The 20,848-nt window shown below is 43.3% G+C and overlaps 1 protein-coding gene across 4 annotated transcripts in view; it reads right to left on the bottom strand.

The window, feature by feature from the left end:
* The window catches only part of PTPRT (protein tyrosine phosphatase receptor type T), a 489,384-nt gene that overhangs the window by 62,455 nt on the left and 406,081 nt on the right, over window positions 1–20,848 (bottom strand). For 2 of the 4 annotated variants that reach the window (XM_059480538.1, XM_059480541.1), the window contains exons 14-17: window positions 17,331–17,466; window positions 11,630–11,659; window positions 3,478–3,525; window positions 1,101–1,249 (exon numbers count right to left, since the gene is read on the bottom strand). In XM_059480538.1, coding sequence (XP_059336521.1) covers window positions 1,101–1,249; window positions 3,478–3,525; window positions 11,630–11,659; window positions 17,331–17,466 — 363 coding nt within the window. The remainder of the gene's footprint in view (window positions 1–1,100; window positions 1,250–3,477; window positions 3,526–11,629; window positions 11,660–17,330; window positions 17,467–20,848) is intronic. The other 2 variants (XM_059480540.1, XM_059480539.1) reach the window with 2 other exon arrangements.

The following is a 20,848-nucleotide window of genomic DNA, read 5'->3' on the forward strand; positions in this document are numbered from 1 at the left end:
GTCTGCTGCTCTCCTGGCCTTCAGAGATATGAACCCCACAGAACTTTTGCTGCCTCCTTACTAAGATAGAGCTACTCAGCACCAGAGAAAATTAGATCTAGACTGAAGTCAATTTAATATCAGAGAGAAGTGTTCCCTGCCAGCTTTGGCTGCCCCAGACACCTATTTATCCATCTCACAGGTGTGCTACACAGAGTGGCAGTAGCAGCACATGCAGATGGGATTTGACATGAACTGCAGAGAGGGAAAGGAAGAATTCACTCAACCTGTCCCACTCAGGGGAGGTTTCAATGATAAACCACATTTTCTATCTTGAGAACTTCCATTTTAGTAATCAGGGGAAAAAAAACCTTCACTAAAGATGCTTAGTAAAGAGTTCTAGTACACACTTGAGTTTCAGAGCTGTCCCTTGTCCAGACTAACAAGCTGTGTGTCAAAAGAAGGAGTGACATGCCCATAGTGTCTAAGTTTAAATTTATTTAATACGAAAAAAGTTTACAAATCCACCATGCAATCCACCATGCACTCAACCTGGATCTAGTGAGGCTAAAGTAGGACTTGGTGCTGCTTTACCCACAAAACTCTTTTAGCTACAGAGGTCTGGGTGGTTTACAAATGTTAACTAAGATCAGTTTTACTGAACCCGTGTGAAGAATAAACCGAGGACACAGACAAAGGAAGAAATGCTGTCTTTCCATTCCAGTTCTCTAGCCAGGAGACCAGGCCTGCTTTCATAACAATCTCATACAGAAAATGTTATTTCATCCCACAAGTCAACTAAGGGACTTGACTCTTCTACTCACAAAGGAAAAGTATTTCTAAACAACAAATAAACACGTGCCTCTTATTCTGATGCAGTTATTAGAACAAACTTTATAAATTATTCTCAGTAGATTTGGACCCAGAGGAATGTTCTCCACCTGTCTGACAGTGAAACCAGGGGCAATATCAGAGACATTCCAGATTTCTATGGAGCTTTTGCAACCATCTCTATCACTGCCATTCCTAACTCCTCAACATTGTGCCCAAGGGAATGGGTCCTTTTAAGAACCCAGAGCTCTCCAAGGGGGTCATATCCATTGCAAGCAAGTTAAACTTACTGAATCCATTAACATCTTGGCAGCTGGAAGAAAAAGCTTCTTCATTGTGAACAGCACTGAGTTTGGTGGAGGTCTTGTCAGAAAAAGCCACAGGACCCATCTCCCTCTGCGTGCTGGTCTGAGTCTCCTTCTGCTTCTTGGCTAGCTTCCTTTGGGTGGTTTGGAGAGGGGAGAAAGCAAGGTCAGTTTGCCCTTGTTAAAAACAAAACAATGGCAAAATATTTTGACAAAATTACCCCACCTGGTCAGACAAAATTACCCCACCCTGTCAGATGCAAGGCATGTGACAAACAGACCGCCAGGAAACCCCGCGGGTTTTTAACGCAATTTCTGGAGCGCGAGGAATATCGAGACACCAGCTTGCAGCTCTCCCTCCCCGTCACTCAATGCACAAACCCGCATCACCCCAGCAGTGGGAGTGCTACCTCAGCCTGGGAGAGGGTGCAATGGGTCCAAACCCTGGAGCAGGTGCCTTGGAGAGGGTGGAACAGGGCCAGCCCCAGAGCAGGTGCTGCGCGCTCCAGGAGGAGCAGAGGGCTGGGGATGAGAGCACTGCTCGCTCCAGAGGACCAGGACATCTGCATCCATCCCATGGGATGCTCCTCAAGGGAGCGTGAGACCCGGCTCTGTGCCACCTGAGAGCTGGAGCAGAGTTCTGTCCTGTCCCCAAGCACAGCAGTGAGGGCAGCAGCCCTGACACAGCCTGGAACTGCTCTGGGATGCCCAGCCAGCATGCCCAGCCATGGGGCATGCTGAAGGTTGAAGTTGTTTTAGCAATGTCCAAATATGGCCCTGTTCTGGGAAAATGGGTCTTTGCTTGTTTTGAGGAGACAGCAAAAACTTTGTCAAAAGCAACGAGCATGCCTGCTCTGAAAACACTAACAAAGCTGAGAACATAAGAGGCTCCTCTTTTGCAAACACAGAGCATAATAAAATGGAGAGAAGCAGGAAAAGTGAGCTGCTAAGCTTCTACTGACATTTGACTGCCCTGTGCTTCATTTGTATCAGAGAGCAAAACCCTTTAAAAATGAATGTGTGACATTCTACAATCCACACCTTGAAAAAATATCACACAAATCCCTAGCACCAGCAAAGAACTTTGCTTACACCACTTCCCTAGATAAGAAAATAAAATAAAAGGGAGAAAAACAGATTACTGTAAGAAGGAGCTTTAGTTTTCTTTCTCTTCTCCAACTCAAAGAAGAAAAAAAAATTCCTAACAACTAAATCATTTTGCAAAGAGGTTTTTATTCTCTAAAAACCACATGCTTATGGTAAGTACTACCCATCTTTCAAACTTAATTAGATTCCAAAAAAAAAGGTACTCCTTCCAACATAGTCTAACAGGCTCTATTTATGCCCAGAACATGTCAGAGTGGCATTTACAGGCAAGTTCAAGCACACAGCTGAGCCCCAGCCTTCAGGAGATGGGCAGCTTGGCCACTAAGACTTGTTTGGAAAGAAGGGTCAAGGAGAGCTAAATCCTTTGCCTATGTCTGTGGGGAAAGCCTGTTTTAAAGAAAGATAATCCAGATCAGGAGAGCACAGATTTATGGAAAAAAAACTTGGATGTTTGCTGCAAACTTTTGAAGAAACACATGTATCTCATCTGCTCAGCCAGTTGGGGTTCAGCCATGTACAATTGATGGTTCCAATCCAAGCCCAGAGCTGTTCAAATTGGGTCCATCATCCCAGGGGGCTCACTCAGATCTCCCCACCCTGTGGTGCATCCACTTGTGCAGATGAAGATGCAAAGAGGGAAGCAGTCCTTGAGTGATGAAGCAAAAAGCTGGTGTTTAATGATGTTAAAAGCTTTGCTTCCAGCCTTCAACAGCCAGATTTAGGAGCTGGGAGCTGCAGACATGCGAGCCCCTGCTTTTTTTGTGCTGTGGTACCTGGGGTAACTAAAATAGCCTTGAAGTGTTTTAACTCTGCCGTGTGGATCTTTTAATACTGATGGTTTGCTAATCGTACATGCCTGTGTGAATTCCTTGGCAACAAGAATTAAAATCACTCAGTGGGAAACACTAATCCAAAATGCAGAAGTCCTTAATAACAAGCACTCTGGACTGCTGGGGTGAGCCATTACAGACCATGACTCCAATGGTTGAAAATGGTGAATCAAAAGGGGCGACTTCCTCATTCAATATAAGTTAAATTATTTGTGGCAATACTTATCTTTAAGTCCCCATTGCCTGGTATCTTTTCAGAAATGCCAACAGGCTACAAAGAGCAGGAATTGGCAAACTTGTTTTGTCTTTGAGTGAATGAGCAACAACATTTCTGCATGTCCTAGGCAGGAAAAAAATAACCCCAAACCCAAGCCCCTCAGTCCCCAAAGGCCTGCTTACAAAAGCCCTATGCAAAGGAGTTCTACCTGGTCCTGTAGAAGACAGAGAGGCCCCTAAAACATTGGCTTGAATGCCTAAAAAGAAAAGGTGACATGAGTTTAAAGTTCTCAATCTACCTCGTACACACAACCCAGGTCTGCATCTGAAAACGCCACAATTTTCTTTCCACAGCGCCTTATCAGTTTCCACCTTCCTCCCTCTCTGTTCCAAGAATGTAAAAATTCTTCATCTAAATTTAGAGGGAAAAGGAAGACAGATCTCTTTTGAGGATTTCAGAGCTAAGCTTGCCAGACACATCAAGGGGCTCTCAGTTTCTAAACGTGCCTTTTCTGCTGCCGTTCTGTGTCTGGAGAGAGTGGCAGCACAGGACTAAGCCTATTTGGTCCTTACCATCATTATAATTCATAGAAAAGATTAGAAAATCAAATGACTAGCACTTTCCAGAATGTTAGGGATGTGACTTAAAACCCACAGCTAGGTAGAGGTTTATTTCCCAGCACGTCAAAAAAAAAAAAAAAAGCCTTTTGGAAATGGAAAAGCATTTATCTAGAAATGCCGTTCCCAAAAATAGGGCACTCCAAGAGATCTCTGTGAATCACTGACAAGCCACGCTGGTGACATGGCTCCTGCTGTCCCCAGTGCCCTGCACAGAGCCTCTGCAACACCCCAACAAAGCTGCTCTGGGAGCATCAGTGTCAGTCATGGGCTGGCTGCGTGCCCACAGTGTCCCCAGCACAGCTGACACCCCTCATGGAGCAGACACCTCCCCACTCATGCAATATGCAGCTGAAAAGGGGAGGGAATAAGGGACCAGGCAGATACTGGGGGGAAAGAGTGTGATACAATCGACACAGAATGTCAGGATGTGCATAAAATTATCTTAATGCTGGTTTACATCCAAGGGTAAAGGGAAATGTGGCAAGAAGGAGGCAGGAGTCCATGGATGGAGTTTACGGGGTTGCTCTTCTCAGTTTGGAAATGAAAAGATGATGTTTGCAAGCAGCACACACACAGAGGAGGGGTGAGACAGATGCTCAAAGCTGAGTGAAAAAATGAAACCAGCTGTATAATCAGGCAGTTGATGCTGACCCCACTAAAGCAAGGAGAAAAGCCATAGGCAGTGAACACAAGTGTGAATTTGAGGGGAAAAAAAAGATGGAGATTTGATTTGGTTATTTTTTTGAAACTTCTACTCCTATCAGAGACTAGACATAAAATCTGAAGCACTATATTAAAATTGTGGGAGTTCTACTTAAACAGTCAAGGAATGCAAACCTGCTATCAAGCACAAACCATTTACTGCCATGGGCATTAATCAGGAAGCTCCAGCAATATTTTCTGTTAGAACTATCTGCAGGATCAGATTCCTGTTTCATGGAGGTTTGGATGACTGTCAGGGATTATTTTTTAAAAGCAGCTTCAAACTCTTCTCTAACTTTTTCTATCAATTCTACATGCATGAACATTAAATCTGTAACTGCCACTCCTGGAGAACTCTCATGCACGTACGTTGACAGATTTAATTTTAGATGTTTCCAAGGATGGATTTTGTACACTGTGGTGTAGATTTGCATGCACAGGTAATTTAGACATTAGGTATAGATCATGTAAGTTAAACATGAAATTTCCTCCTACAGACACAAATTGCGTATTGCTCATTTTCAATAAGCAATTTGAGAAAGTAAAAAAAAATAATAATAAAATTCCTTTTAGAGAATTGTGCCTAGCAAGCTCCTAGGAGTACACCTGTAATTTGTGATGGAATCTGCTCCAATTCAAGGCAGGCAGTGATGAACCATGCAAATCCCAGGGAACACTGATCAAACAGCAGATCTATTGGAAAGGATCTCCATGCCCTAAACCTGTGGTAGATGACAAATCCAATTTGGAAGAATGGTTTCATGCTGGTTTAAAACTAAGGACATGGCACTGTAACTGGTGATCACTGACTGGGTGATGCTGTTGCTCTGACTGAGGATTGGAGAGGGCTCTGCTGCCAACACTGCTCTTCAAATCAGAAATGTGCCACAGGGGCTCACACAAAGGACAGGAAAGGTAAAGCTGGAAATGATCTACAAGCAAAGACCAAAGGAAATGTGGACCTTTAATCTAGAGAAGAGGAAATCAGGTAGGGCTGATAGGCTTTCGGACATGAAAACACACCAGAGGGGAGTTGTTCTCCTGTCACAGACATGTTTTATAAAAAATCCTTTCCTTAGGATTTTTCCTCCTGAGAAGCTGACAGGCCTCAGGAACAAAATGTAAACATTGATTATCTGCATGCAACAGGTGCATCTGTGATTGGGCCATGTCGGTTGTTTTTAATTAATGGCCAATCACAGCCCAGCTGTCCTGACTGTCTTGGTCAGTCACAAGCCTTTGTTATCATTCTTTTTCTATTCTTAGCCAGCCTTCTGATGAAGTCCATTCTTCTATTATTTTAGTATAGTTTTAAAATAATATATATCATAAAATAACAAATCAGCCTTCCGAAACATGGAGTCAGATCCTCGTCTCTTCCCTCATCCTGGGACCCCTGTGAACACAGTCACATTCTCGCTGCTTGCAGGGGCTGGGGAGTGGGAAGCTCTGGGAAGCTGCTCACCTAAACTGGGGAAGAGCTCCATGCAGGAGGAGCTGCCCACCTCTGAAGCCAGGGGGGCAGCAGGCAGGGAAATGTTGGTCACTAGAGGGGTGTGAGCAGAGCCAGAGGAGTGGGAGCTCAGGGCAGTGCTCTGTCACACACCTGCTCCATGCTCTGGATTAAATGTGTGCTTCCTCACCTGCCCCTGCTGAACCTGCTTTCAACACCTGCTCTCCTGAAGTCAGGCTGTGGCACGAGCAGAGGGAAGTTGCTGTAGTAAAGCTGTAGTAAAGGTGTAGTGAAGAGCAAAGGCCAATGTCACAGAGCAAACTTCACAGGGCAGGAGAAAGTGGAGATAAGCCAAAAGAATGCCCTGAGTGTTTTGTGCTGTGGGTGTACAAGCACAGGCTCTTGAGAGTATGATCTAAGCTTGACTTGATCAAATTAATCACTACTTGTGGGGGATTATTTTTATATTTATTTTTTAGTTTTACTTACAACCAGACTTTTGACAAGCCAGGTGCACGTGGGAGCCATGCAGTATTAGTCTCTGCTGGTACAGACACCCACAAACCCTGCCCTCTGCAAGGCTGAGGCTTGCAATCACCATACAGACACATTCTAAATACCATCTCATCTACTTTCTGCATTTTGATATATTATTTTTTAATTTGCTTTCATTAGACAAGCATAGCCACTGATTAATGATCCTGTTTTCCCATCATCTGATGAGAAAAGCACCTAATGAGAATGTTTCTTCTTAAAATCCTGATTTAGCAAGCTGACCTGTGCAGGCAGATCCCACCATCCATGGAAATACTTGGAGATATTTATGTGTGAATGTGGCTCTACAGAGGTACACTTCTAAATAAAATAAAGGGACGTTTTTCTTTTCAAATGTCCCACAGATGGTGGCAATAAATTCAGCATAAACTTTGTTATCTCAAAAAAATCCAAGTATAAATTTAGCTTAATAACCTTTGCAATGTCTCCCATGAAAAGAAACTCCCAGCTAAAACCACCCAACAATTAAAACTGGTGTGAAATTCCAAGTGGGAGTTAAAGGGGCTTCCTACATTGCAATCATGTCCTTGGAGCTCTGGGCAGTTCAGGGAAAAGGAAAACATCTAGGCCATTGAGTCCTCTTTTCTAATAAATAACATTAAACTGAGTGCTTGTAACACATACATGAATCTCTGTATTTCCAGAAATTCTCCCCTGGTCTCATATTGCTCTTGATTAAATTTCATTCTGCAGCCATTACCCAGCCCAGGAGAAAGAAACAAACCAAAACAAACAACCCACACACAGAAAACATTTCCATTTATTTTCCTGGTGAGCAAATAATAAAATCATGATTTGGATTGCTGCAGTTGAAAATACTGTTGCAAAAGAGGTGTCTGTCACTAGATGCAAACCCTTCTGTAAACTGGATGATTTGATGTCTGTGCTTTACAGCTTCAGCTGGGAATAAAACCAACATCTTCCAGACCTGGCTGGGCTGATATCTTACACTGCACATTAAACTGAAGTGCAGAGAGAAAGCAGCAATTCTGTCCCAGCCTCAGACACCATTTGTGTTGGTGTAAATACAGAGTAACTCCTCTGGAAAGGTTCAGGCACAGGGATGCAAGGAGTGCTCCAGGACAAGAACTCCTAATTCCATCTCTGTCTCCTCACAGGATCTCAACCCACAAGCAATCACCTTTGCTGATGGGTAAACTGAGGTACACAAGATGATGCTGACCCTGCACAATGAGTTACAGCTCAGGAATCGAAGTCTCCTCGGTTGTATTTCCATTTAAAGCATGTTAAAGATCTTTATGACCTTCTCTTTCATCCTTTCCTATATGTTGTGGGAAGTTTTTAATCAAGTGTGTCTATACAAGAATCTCACAACAATTTACCTAATAACTATGCATGCCCAAAGCAGCTGCTCCTATAAGTGAATATTTTGGACTGGTCTCACCAGTCAGAGTGCAGGTACTCAACCATCTCACAAAATCAGATTTTCCAGTCCTGAATTGCAGCAGAACACAAGACTGGCTGAGGGCAGAACTCCAGTCTAGAGATGACCAAAATGTTGTGGCCTGTCTCTGTAAAGACCAGGTACTCCTCAAAAAAGTCTCTGTGACTTTAACAGAATTATAATTTTGAGCTGCTTGGAATTTAATAGAATTATCATTATAGAATTATCATTATAGAACTGTTTGGAAGAGTTAGGATAGGAGATTTTGGTCCCTAACAAGAAGACAGAAGATGACAAATACTTAGGAGGAGTTATCTGAAAGCAGACAAGAATTGCTCTAAGAAACACAGCTTTGAAGTCCAGAAACTGAAACCAAACATGAAGGGATACAGTCCATATGGTCACATTTAAAGATGTGCCAGCAGATCTATTTGGGAACCAGCTTTTCAATAATGGTAACTCATTCAACTGAATTTTGCTTCAGGACTAAATAATTCATGCAAGGTCATAGCATAGAAACCAAATTTTTTTAAAAAAAAATCTGTATATATCCACATTGCTGCTGTTATTTCCACAACATTTCAAATAAACTGAAATCCAACCTCTCTGCTCATAGGAGTCCAGGGCAATTTGAATCAAGTTTGGGTAAGAATTGCACAGTCCTTAGCAATTCCAATTTTACACCCTATTTCATGTGAAATTTGAAACATGAAACTCAGTAGAACTTCACTGTGTGCTCCTTCATGGGCTCTCCTGCTTCCTTCCTTCACTACTGGAACATCCCTTTTACCTTGATTGTTGCTCAAGGGGGAAAAATTCCAAAGCAGAGCTTGGTTTTCCCAGTGCAGGGAACAGACCAGATGTGAGCCAAGAACGCAGAGCCTGGTGCATGTCACAGACACATTTTATGAAAAATCCTTTCCTTAGGATTTTTTCCTCCTGAGAAGCTGAGAGGCCCCAGGAACAAAATGTAAACAATGGTTATCTGCTGCTGTGGAATGCAAAAGGTGGATCTGTGATTGGCCTATGTTGGTTGTTTCTAATTAATGGCCAATCACAGTCAGCTGGCTCAGACTCTCTGTCTGAGACACAAGCTTTTGTTATCATTATTGTCTTTCTTTTTCTATTCTTAGCCAGCCTTCTGACGAAATCCTTTCTTCTATTCTTTTAGTGTAGTTTTAATCTAATATTTATCATAAAATAATAAATCAGACTTCCGAAACATGGAGTCAGATCCTCATCTCTTCCCTCATCCTGGGACCCCTGTGAACACGGTCACAGGTGCTGGCAGTGTCTATGGTGAAGCCACTGCTGATGTGGTGCCTCCAGCTTGCAGAGCTGTCCCTGGGACAGCACCAGAGCTAAGGGTGAGCTCCTTGCAGACAGAGCATTTTGGGTGGGGTACTGGGGAGGAAAACTCTGTGAATTCTGCAAGCTGAGCCCCAGCCTCCAGTGGCTCCTGTGAACGCTCAGCTTGCCTGATGGCACCTCTGGCTTTTCCCTCGTGTGATGTGCTGCATGGGGGACATCTGCCTCATTAAGCCTTATTTAAGCCCTTCCTTCTGCCTCTGCTGAAGCTCATTGCAACCCCAGGCTGGGGTGACCCTCCTGAGGGTTTTCTCTTCACTTTTCCTGAGTCACTGCACTGATCCCTGAGGAAAAGGGGTCCAGCAAAGTGACCCACAGCAAACAGACCCTTGTGCTTGTTCTGGCAGAACAATCCTCAGCTGACTGCTTAAAGCAATGTTGTCCAGCTGTAAAATGGGTCACAGAGGGCTCGGAAGTTGATTCATCTCTTTAAACACACAGATCTCAAAATAAAATAAAGCAGGGAACATGCTGACCACACACTGCCTGCTGGAAAAAGACAGAATTATAATGGCACTGAATTTCTCAGGCAGTGGTGCTACTGGTTGTAAGGAAACCAAACAGTAAAGCATGAGAAATGTGCAGAAGAGGAAAGGTTCTAGCAATAAATTCAACTAGCTCCTAGCACCTTTGGGTTAGAACCAGCCCCTACTTTACACTGAGTTAACCTCCTCTTTAACCTGACTACTTGAGGTCAAATTCCATTCTGGGTGAACCAGTGGGAGGTCTAGAGGAAATGGAGTTGCTCTGCATTTACAATTACATCACTGGGCAAAGTCGAGACTCCTGATGGTGTCCTAAGGCTCCTCACATGCTTGGGAAGTGGGAAAGGTTCCTCCTTCAACAGCTTCCTGACAGGTCATGGAGAAACAAAACCCCTCCAAGCAGTGATGACTAGGGATCCTCCTTTGCCCTGTTCTTTGGACATAAAGCAATTTGTATGGAAAAGAAATCAGCTCCAGTTAAAATGGCAGCACATCAACCTCTCATTCTCCTGACTTGCTGAAACCAGAAAAAAAGCACCAAGATGAGCCAAGAAGGAACTGCAGGGAGGGCAAAGGAGGCAGATCCTGGAGCAGCAGACCAGGAGGGGCTGTCAGGGCTGGTGTGGCCCTCTGGACAGCTCGGTGGGTTTCAAGCCCTGACAAGCCTGGCAGGCTCTGGGGAAGGGTTGGTGCCAGGGACAGAGCTCCTGCTGCTGCTGAGAGCTGGAGAGGGCAGAGCTGTTGCTGTCCCCAGCAGCTGCTGCCTTCCCCATCCCTCCCAGCCCTCTGATGGCAGCACAGGCCTCAGTTCGCTTCTCCAGGACTTTTTCCTCACATCATTGATCCAGCTCTCTCCTCCCCCAGATCCTCAGACAACCATTAGCAGGGCAGAAACAGCTTGGCCCTGATTGCTTCCCATCCCCTCAATCTTTAGGCAACAGATGGCTCTGGAAGTATTGATGTGTGAAGCATTTTCATGTGCCTTAACAACTGCCTTAATTATGCAGCATTGTCATTAGGACTGGACAGGTGATTTAGATCTGAATATCTGAACCACTTCATCATCCAACACTCAGAACCTGGCAGCCCCAGGAACAGGGATGTTTGCTGGGATAATGTCAACTCCCAGTTGTAAGAAACCTTAAGGTTTTTAAAAAGCTTACACCCATGGCTGAGAAATTCCCAACAATCACTTTCGGGTGTCAATTTTCCTGAAGTGTGGCTACAAGCAAAAAGGTGCACTTGGGATGCTCTGTATTTGTTCATTAGCATTTACAGAATCATAGAATCATTTATGTTGGAAAAGATTTCCAAAATCGTCAAGTCCAACTGTTCCTCCAGCACTGCTGTGTCCATCCCTAAACCCTGTCCCCAAGTGCCACAACTTTTAAATAAATGCCTCAGTGGTGACTCCATCACTTCCCTGGGCCACATGTTCTGGTGCTGGACAGCCCTTTTGGTGAAGAAATTTTTCCTGATATCCAATCTAAAGATGAATATCCAGTTTGAAGAGTTATAAACCATAACTGGCATATCTGTGGACATTCATATGTTTGCAGGCACAGCTACAGGTGCAGTGGGAAAATGGGGAAAACATAACAGCGTGCAACTGGGAAAATAAACCACATTCTGCTGGAAGGACAAGGATAAATGGAGAGGTAAAAAAAAATTTAAAAAAAAAAAGAGAAACAAAAATAAAAAAATAAAACAAAGCACAAAATTACCATAGGGAGAGCATGCTCAAAAAACCTCATCCCCAGTCAAGTACTTACAAGTAATAGGAGTAGGAATATGCATTTCTTCTAAATATTGATGGCCAGTCAGATGAACAAAATATCCAAAAGGAGAAAAAGAGAAAAACACATAATTAGATTTAGGTGAACTCCAGGTTTCTTTTTCAATATATAAAGTGTTTGTACTGTTTTCTGTACTGAGATCCTGTTTGCCTACACTTGTTTCAGGAGCTGTACATTGGTGAGGAATAAATAGAAACTGAACTGGAGACAGGTTGTGTTTCCACTTCTGCCACCATGAATAAATCCCCTCACCTTTAATTCCCTCACTTTATCATGTCAGTACCATGGGCAAATAGATTTAATTTTGCCTCTCAAGTGCTTTGATATTTTTGAAATGGAAAAAGATGTCAGAGCTATTAATACAAATAACAATAAATAGGGAAGTGACAATGTAAGAACGCCACAATTTTGGAATATTTAGACAATGAGCAAATTGTCTAATGATAAATCAAGCTTCATCAAACTCTAAAATGCAAATAGTTCATTAACAATTCAAGCATCACTCCATATTTATAGCTGAGCACTGGGGGCATGCATTAGCTTTCTGCATCACTGTGATTAAAGCATTTTCTACCACAGTTTCTCAACAATTCATTTCACAACATTTTGAGCAGCACCACAAACTGAGCCTTGGCACTCAATTCTAGCTTAAGAAATTGTGTATTTACCCTTTCATAGCTGGAAAGGGGCTTCTCTGTAAAGACTGCTTCACAACAGACCTAGCCCAGGGAATTAGAGATTTACCACCAGCCACAAGAAACCACAGAAGCAGCAGCAGTGGTCAAGACAGAGAAAATGAAACACAAATTTCAACTTATTGCACAGCTTTAAAAGCTCTTCCTTGAAGATACTAGGATGACCAGGAATCACTTAGAAATACAAATACAGCTTTCAGGTGTTCACTTTTATGGTTGCTCTGAACACAACTTCCATAAGCACAGGTGGAAACCAGGCTGAGCTCAGTCACTCTGCACAATCACCCTCTGTGTGTGCACACCTGGGGTAAAGAGTTCATGAGGGTTTCACTGAAGTGCCATGGTTTTCCTGCTGATGGCCTTTGCTAGAAACCTGCTCTTTTGGCCAGATTCCTGATGCACGCCACATTCTTGGGTTTCTGCGATTGAGATGGCCCTGAGGTATCAGAAAGTCTCTTTTTTTCCCAGTCCCACGACTGAAGAAGTTGAGATTCCTCAGCTCTGCTTTTCAAGGTTGTTTATTTTCTCTTATCTGTTCCACTCTTTCTCTGACCTGCTGAGATCTGTCCAGCAGGTTGGGTTGTGGCACAGTCCCTGCCTTTGGGGTGGTGTTGGCTTTTTATACTAAAAACTGGTGTACTTTATTGACAATAATTTTCCAATACCTATCACCTATGTTAGACAGTCTGTCTCTAAACCAATCCAGAAGTGCCACCATCACAGCAAAAGATGGAGGACAAGAAGGAGGAGAAGGACAGGACAAACCCAGATTCCTCCATCTTGCCTCTTGAACCCCCATTCTAATCCCCCAAAATTCTACTCTTTCACCCTGTGACAAATTCGCTATCATTCTACTCAAACTCTTGTGGCTTGTAACTCTTCACACAAAGTTGGTAATTGTTTCCATGGGCTAAAATCGAAGGCACAGGTGTGTTTGACTCCGTGCCAAGGTCTCTGAGCCCCTGCCAGGGTCTCAAATCACTCAGGGCAGCCAGAGGAATATTCTGGATCCTGACACCACATTATAAGAAGGGCACTGATTCCACGGTACACCTGGACGTATTTTAACTAAATAATTTAAATCTCCCAAAGGCAGCAATTCTGCCCTAGCAATGCACCAGTTAAGGTGCAGTGATTGCCACTGATCTTTTCTGTGAAAATCCGAATTCCAGCCTCTAAACAAAGGGAAACATGACCAAGATGTAGAAAATGAGAGCACAGGCAGCTGAACCCCTGAAGTCCCCCAAATAATTCCATTAAACCAAGCCCTGGGAGAGGCCAGACCTGGGCTCACACAGCTCTATTGACTGGAAGTGTCCCCTTGAACACCCTGCTGTTCTTTCTGCTGCTCTCCTGGCTGGGCCACAGACATCTGGGATCCCACCAGACTCTCAGCCCTCATTAAAAACCTTCACATCCCTCCAGGCTGCAGGGGAAAGCTCACAAAGGTTTGATCCATAAGGACAGAAAATAAAGGAAGACAAACAAAAGGAGGATTGTGTTTTGAAATTGGACATTTTGGCTTAAATTCTTCCAAAATAAGCAACCTGAAATAAGGACTTACTAAAGAATATTTCAAAGATTAACTGTGAGGACTGGTCAGAGTTATGGTTCAGTAAAAACATGACCTGGTCCAAGAAAATAGAACACAGCCCAAGCCCTGCCTGTCTCCCACCTGAAACAGGGACACAGGGGGGACACAGGTCACTCAATGTGCAAATGTCCCTTTCCCTAGTTCTGTCCTACAGCCTGGGTATGTTCTGCCCAAGAGGCTTTGGGGTTTTATTTAATTAGTTTAAGGTAACCACCTAAATCCTAATCCAGAATAAGGAGCTGAATTTTCATAGGAGGAAATAATCCTAGACACTACATAGCCCCAAATCTCCTTTTTTTGCTACCGACAGCAGTTTAAAGCACTTGTTTACAGTGCATCCATGACAGGCTGTCTGATCCTATTTATTCAGTCTCATATTTAAAGGGGTCAGTGGAGGCTTTGTCTGCTCAAACACACCAGCCTGAGAGGTGTCACATTCTTCACTCCAGGGAAACACAAGGCACGATTACACCAGAATTAAAACTGCCCAGATGAAATCAGAACAGACCCAAATCAAATAATCTGGAGAGGGGCAAAGTCAAAGGGTATTTCCTCTCAAAAAATATCTTTTTTTTTTTTTTTTCTTGTTTCCTTTTGTTTTTACAAAATTATTTTGTATACTCTCTTACACAAATGTATTTAAATAATATTAAGGAAAAAACAACAAGCTGCTTGGAGGATTAGAAATATTTTCATACAATAAAAATGAGATCTCTCAGGATATGTATCTGTTAATGAAAGAATGTGGTTCTGCCTTTTGTGAGCACATACACTCATGTAGGCACGGATGACCACCTCTAAATTAACAGGTTAAATTATCACAGAATCAAAGTGGTTTGGATTATTCCAAACCCCCTGCCATGGCAGGGACACCTTCCACTGTCCCAGGCTGCTCCAAGCCCCATCCAACCTGACCTTCCAGGGATCCAGGGGCAGCCACAGCTGCTCTGGGCACCCTGTGCCAGGGCCTCACCACATTCAGAGTGAAGAATCTCTTCCTGGTATCCAATCTAAATTTAATCTCCTTCAGTTTGAAGCCATCCCCCCTTGTCCTGTCCCTACATGTCCTTGTGTGAGGTTTCTCTCCATTATGTTGCAGCAATTTTTATATTTCACATACATGTAATGATGATACTATGGCTTAACTCCTGGAGTTAGTGGGTTCCCAAAACCAAGAAAAAAAACTGTTAATGGTTTTGATTTTAAATACTGTAAGACAGTCATGTTAAAACCAGAAATTTATATGCACACACAATTTTGATATAGATCTATAGATCTATAGATATAGAAACTTCAGCAGATTTTAGACAACCCTAAGTTTCAACTAAAACTTTCAGACAACAAACATAACATCAAAACCAAATTTTCCATTGTATAAATACACTGCTTGTCTTAATTTAGCTTCACATATCTGACTGAACCCTCTAAAACTTTATCAGCCCTCAGAAAGTTTTGAGTTCCTGGAATTTTTTGCAATTTGTTCTGCTGAAACTGTGAGAAACTGGGCACTACTTGCTCATGCTCTGTGTCTGAAAGGTTCCAAGCACTGTGCTGCCAACCTGGTGAGTGCCACAGAACAAAAAGAGGCTCTTGATGATACCAGTGCTTATCTCAAACCAATGTCTTCCTCCTCTTCTAATGCCTCTCATTGCTCTCTGTTAACAAAATGCTTCATGCAGGAAATCCTGTGCCTGTTCCCAAAGAGCTGTGATGCCCTGGACAATGGACAAATGCCACTGGGATATTTTCCAGCTCCATTTGAAGACAGCATCTCAAGTTCAGCTCATTAAATTATTTTTCTGAATTGTTGCCTTGCAAGGCTACACTATTTGTACACCAAGGCCTTGGTGCACTGGGGAAGGGAGCTGTTTTTAAAATGAAGCTAACTCAAACATGGAATGCAAGAGCTTAAGCTCCAAATGCCTCTGTTTGCAAAATCAAAGGAGAGCTCTGCTGTTAAACTGCTCTCTCAGAAGAGCTCAAGCTTTCAGCTCTGCTCCTCCAGAAGCTCCAATCCATTTGTGGCCCAAATCAGCTTCTCCTTTTATAAAAGCTGGTCCCAACCCACACTGGTTTACAAATGCAATGAGCCTGACAGGCTGAGGCTCATCCTCAGGGAACACTTGTCCATATGGAGCTGGACATGGCTAGTGGTGCCCATCCAAGGGAGTCCAGCAGGGATGTGATCAGCAGCTCTGGAGGTGCTGGAGGTGTGCTACAGCCTCCCACACCTCATTCTGCACTCAGAGATTCTAAATGGGAAAAGATTTTAAAGTCAATGAGCCAGTTTATTCCTTATTTCAGTGTGTCTTCCAGCAGGTATCCCTGCAAATTGCAGCAAACAGACACAGACTGCAGGGATTCTGCCTGTCTGCCCTGGGAGGGGCTGTGGAAACAACACAGGGGAAACTGCAATTTTCCAGCTCTAGGGAAAAAAAAGTGAGAATTTAGATTTCTAATACTCCCACTCACCTCCTTTCCAATGTTAACTTTGAAGAAAATTGCCCAGGTTTACAGAGCCTATGGCAAAACCAGCCAGAGCAAGGTTCTGTGAGTGGGACATCACCCCCAAATTCAGCAAACATTGCTGCTCCAGGGACCTGCCAAGCTCAGCTGAAGGTCCTGGGCACTGTCTCAGGGGCCAGCTCAGCTCACCAGCATCTTGGGAACTTTCACACAGAGCAATGGATCCTCAGTGCCCAACCTCTGGGACTCATTCTGCATTAGGAGTAATTTTGCCTGGGGGTTTGTCTGTGTAATCTGGGAGATAATAACTTAGGTTGTAGCAGTCATGACAGCCAAAGCATCAGAAAAATGTTGGAAAAATGGTTGGGATGAAGCAGCCACAGCTTCTCTGGGCACCCTGTGCCAGGGCCTCACCTCTCTCACATGGAAGAATTCCTTCCTAATATCCAATCTAACCCTCCTCTCTGTCAGCTTGAAGCCATTCCCCTGTCCTGTCACTGCAGCCCCTTCTGAGCTGTCTCTCTCCATCTTTCTTGTGCTGTCTCTCTCCATCTTTCTGTAGGCTCCCTACAAGTACTGGAAGGCCACAACTGGATCACTCCAAACCTTCTCTTCCCCAGAGTCTCTCAGCCTTTCCTGGTAGGAGAGGTTCTCATTACATCCCCTTTATCCCATGCTACTTTGTGACTTATCCCTTGACATTAATTATCAATTAATTATCATTATCTCTTTGCAGTAACAGCCATTCTTTTGTTGCTGGATGTCCCAAAACTGGAATTTCCTCTGGACCCTTAGTGTCAGTGTTATAACACAGGCATTAATTGCTGCTCTGTGTCACACATAAAGAATGTTTTATCTTTACTTATTCTTCCTTTGGAAACTACAACAAGAGGTCCAAGATGGAAGCCAAGCAGAAACTTACCTTCTTTTGATGGTAAGCATTGCTCCCAAGAGGATAATAACAAACATCAGGAGACCAGCTATAACTCCAGCCATTTTCACTGTGCTGTCAACTTGCTTTTCAGGTTCCACTGCGTTGGAATTCTGGGTGGAAGCTCCTTAAAACATGGAGGGAGAGGAAGGACAAGATAAAAAAAAAATCATTTCCAGGCAAACTGTGCAATGATCCACTTTAAATATTCATTTGAAAGCCTAACAACATATTTGCAATCAGATTGCAATAGACAATTGTCCATCTAACCAAATCTGCCTTTAATGAGGGCTAATGACAGATAATTCAGAGCAGTAATAGGGTGTAAAATCCCAGTGTAGTGCAAATGACACTAATATTTTTCTAAGTTATACTGTAATGGGGCATTTACTCTTCTGAAGCACTCAGCATGTACCCAGAAACAGGATAACAACAGTTCTAATTTTAATCTCAAATAGTTTAAATGGACTTGAAATCCTTACTCCTGGAAACAGTGAGCACAGTAACATGTAATTATAATAATTCTTCTGGCAGAAACTTTTTTCCCTCCAAAATCAGCTCACATTTGTCTTTCTCAGTGTATTGGAGGCCTGGCTTTTCGAAACATCCCATTACAGATACACATGTAACAAGCATTAATCCAACATATAGAGCAGCACCCTCCACACAGAATCATGGAATGATTTGAGTTAGGACCTTAAAGCCCATCTCATTCTAACTGCTGCCATGGGCAGGGACACCTTCCACTAGACCAGGATGAACCTTGGAGCTCCATCCAGCCTGGCCTTGGACACTTCCAGGGATCCAGGGGCAGCCACAGCTTCTCTGGACAACCAATTCCAGTGCCTCAGCACCCTTTATCATCACACACCAGGCATGAGTTCTTCAGCCCAAACCAGAGAGCATAATTTCTGTTTGAAATTTTAGGGGGTTTTGGTTTGTTGGTTTGGTTTTTTAACAAGCAAAATCTACACACCTGAAAATAAACCATATTTAGGAGCATTATTTGCACGGCATTTCTGCTCTAACTGAGCACCTTGGAGACAGCTGCCCTCTACCCTGTTGCTGAGACCTCATTAGTCCTCATTACAGACCTTGGCTGTGCTGACTTCAGTGCTTGCTGCACAGAATATTTCCAGATATAGCTTAAGCCAGTGAGCTTGATTTAGAAAGCCCCACAAGATTTGACTCATGGCTACACTAAAGACTAAATAAGCCTATCTTCATTATATTCCTGTTACACTTAACTACTCCTAAAAATATCACCAGTGCAGCTCACAGAGTTAAATGAATTCATGTTACATGAGATCCACTCTTATCTTGGGCTTCACCTTTGCTGCTGCAGCCAGCCAGGTCTTCCCATGCAGCTTAAACATGGGCAAAGGGAATCAAAGGTGAACACAGAGGGCTGACATCAGAAGACCACATTGTTTTGCTCTTTTAACAGCTCTGTGCTGCTGATCTTCAGGAAATCTGAATCACTTCTGTTCAAAGTCACTTGCTGGGGGAGATAATATCCAGTCAAGCCCATGTGTTGGTGTGACAGCAGTGTTACTGTCACTGGGGTGGTGTTTTGCCTCTTTGCCACACGTTAAACTGCACATGCTTTAAGAGATGATGCACTGATAAAGCATGATTTCACTTCTCCTACAGCTAAGCTGTTAATTTAGTTTACTCAGAGCAAAACACAAAAATTACCAAGCAAAAAGGACTGGCTCTTGGAATCACACATATCATTTTCAGCTTTTGCCCCTGACAACTCTGCTATTCTGCTGCATTCACCAATTTGCCCATTCAGTTAAGAGTTCACTGATAACTTCTGTGCTCACAGGTCTGAAATGCATTAATGGGACTCCTGAGCATGAAAATAAAATAAGGGATCAGTTGCATATTCCCATCTTCATTTGACAAGCTCTCCCACAATGCTGCAGTAAATGTGTGCAAGAGGTGAGCTCTACACCATCAGACAGGCAATCCCCACTCTGTCACACAACAAAGGCAATGAGAAAGGTACAATTTCTCCCTGAAAATGGCTAAAACTCTATTCATTAAAGTGAAAGTCAGACGTACTCCAAATTATCCTTCAGCTGAGCTGCAGTTACTCTTATGACCCTAAATAATAGGTGCTGGAGAATGGTTTTCTACTATAAACAGCACAGTCAGACACCCCTCATTTTTGTACCATCTGAATACCCTCACAAAGTGTGAGCTGTGTTAGAAGAAATAAGAATGTGCTGTCAACTCCATCTTCTGATCCCCCAGATTGGTTTGATTTTGCCAGGCTGCTGCTCGTTACCCCAGGCAATGTGTGGTCAGAGTGGTTTTATCTGATATTTCCCACCCCACTGCAGGCTCCTGCAGCTCCAGGAGGAGAAGAAAGGTTCATTATCCATCCTGACACCTCCACACAGTGGTGACTGATTCACTCCAATCTTCTGGGCACCTCTATCTCTCTTGGCAAAGGCCAGCAATTCCTTTAGGCTACCAGCCCAACCATTTGTAATTTGTCTCAGCTAATAGTGCCTAGAATGGAGAATGTGACAGAGTCAGCAAATTCCTGGCTCTGGGATTCTCCAAGCCTTGCAGTGAAACAGGACTGCAAAAGTCCATTGTTTTCCTGCTGTTCTGGCAGATTTTCCATGCAGATTGCTAAATCTCCTCTGGCTGCTCTGGTTTCTCACCTGCCCCAGCACCAGCTGTAGGTGAGAACATTCCTGTCCTGGCAGGAGGAGCTCTGAGAGCTGCTTCTCTCAGGACATGACTTCTGCTGCTTCTGACAGAAACACTGTTTTAGAATTCACTTTTGCTTCTCTCCTATGACAGTGTCCACAGGGGTTCTTGGATGAGGGAAGAGACTCCATGTTTCAGAAGGCTTGATTTATTATTTTATGATATATATTACATTAAAACTATACTAAAAGAATAGAAGAAAAGGTTTCATCAGAAGGCTAGCTAAGAATAGAAAGCAAAGAATGATAACAAAAGCTTCTGTCTTGGACAGAGAGTCTGAGCCAGCTGACTGTGACTGGCCATTAATTACAAACATCCAGCATGGGCCAATCACAGATGCACCTGTTGCATTCCACAGCAGCAGATAATCATTGTTTACATTTTGTTCCTGAGGCCTGTCAGCTTCTCAGGAGGAAAAATCCTAAGGAAAGGATTTTTCATAAAAGATGTCTGTGACACTCTCCCTTATAGAGATGCAGGATCTGAGATCCTCTGAACACAGCAGCCCATTAAAACTGCTCAGATGGCCATTTCCTACAAATATCTTTAAACACACTTGCAAATCTCTGCACTACTGTACTTGAGGGGCCACCCTTTTCTTTCTGAAAAATCATGTTTATATATTGCTGGCATTAAAAAGGAATGAAAACAACTATAACTGTATTTTCTAGTGGTTACTTCCACCACATTTCCTGGAATGAATTGTTCCTTGTAACAGGAGCTGGATGCTGGAACAGTAAGGCACAGAGCAGGTCACCACTGTTATTAGTGTGTGATTT

This window comes from Ammospiza nelsoni, chromosome 12 (assembly GCF_027579445.1).
Source record: "Ammospiza nelsoni isolate bAmmNel1 chromosome 12, bAmmNel1.pri, whole genome shotgun sequence".
NCBI lineage: Eukaryota > Metazoa > Chordata > Aves > Passeriformes > Passerellidae > Ammospiza > Ammospiza nelsoni.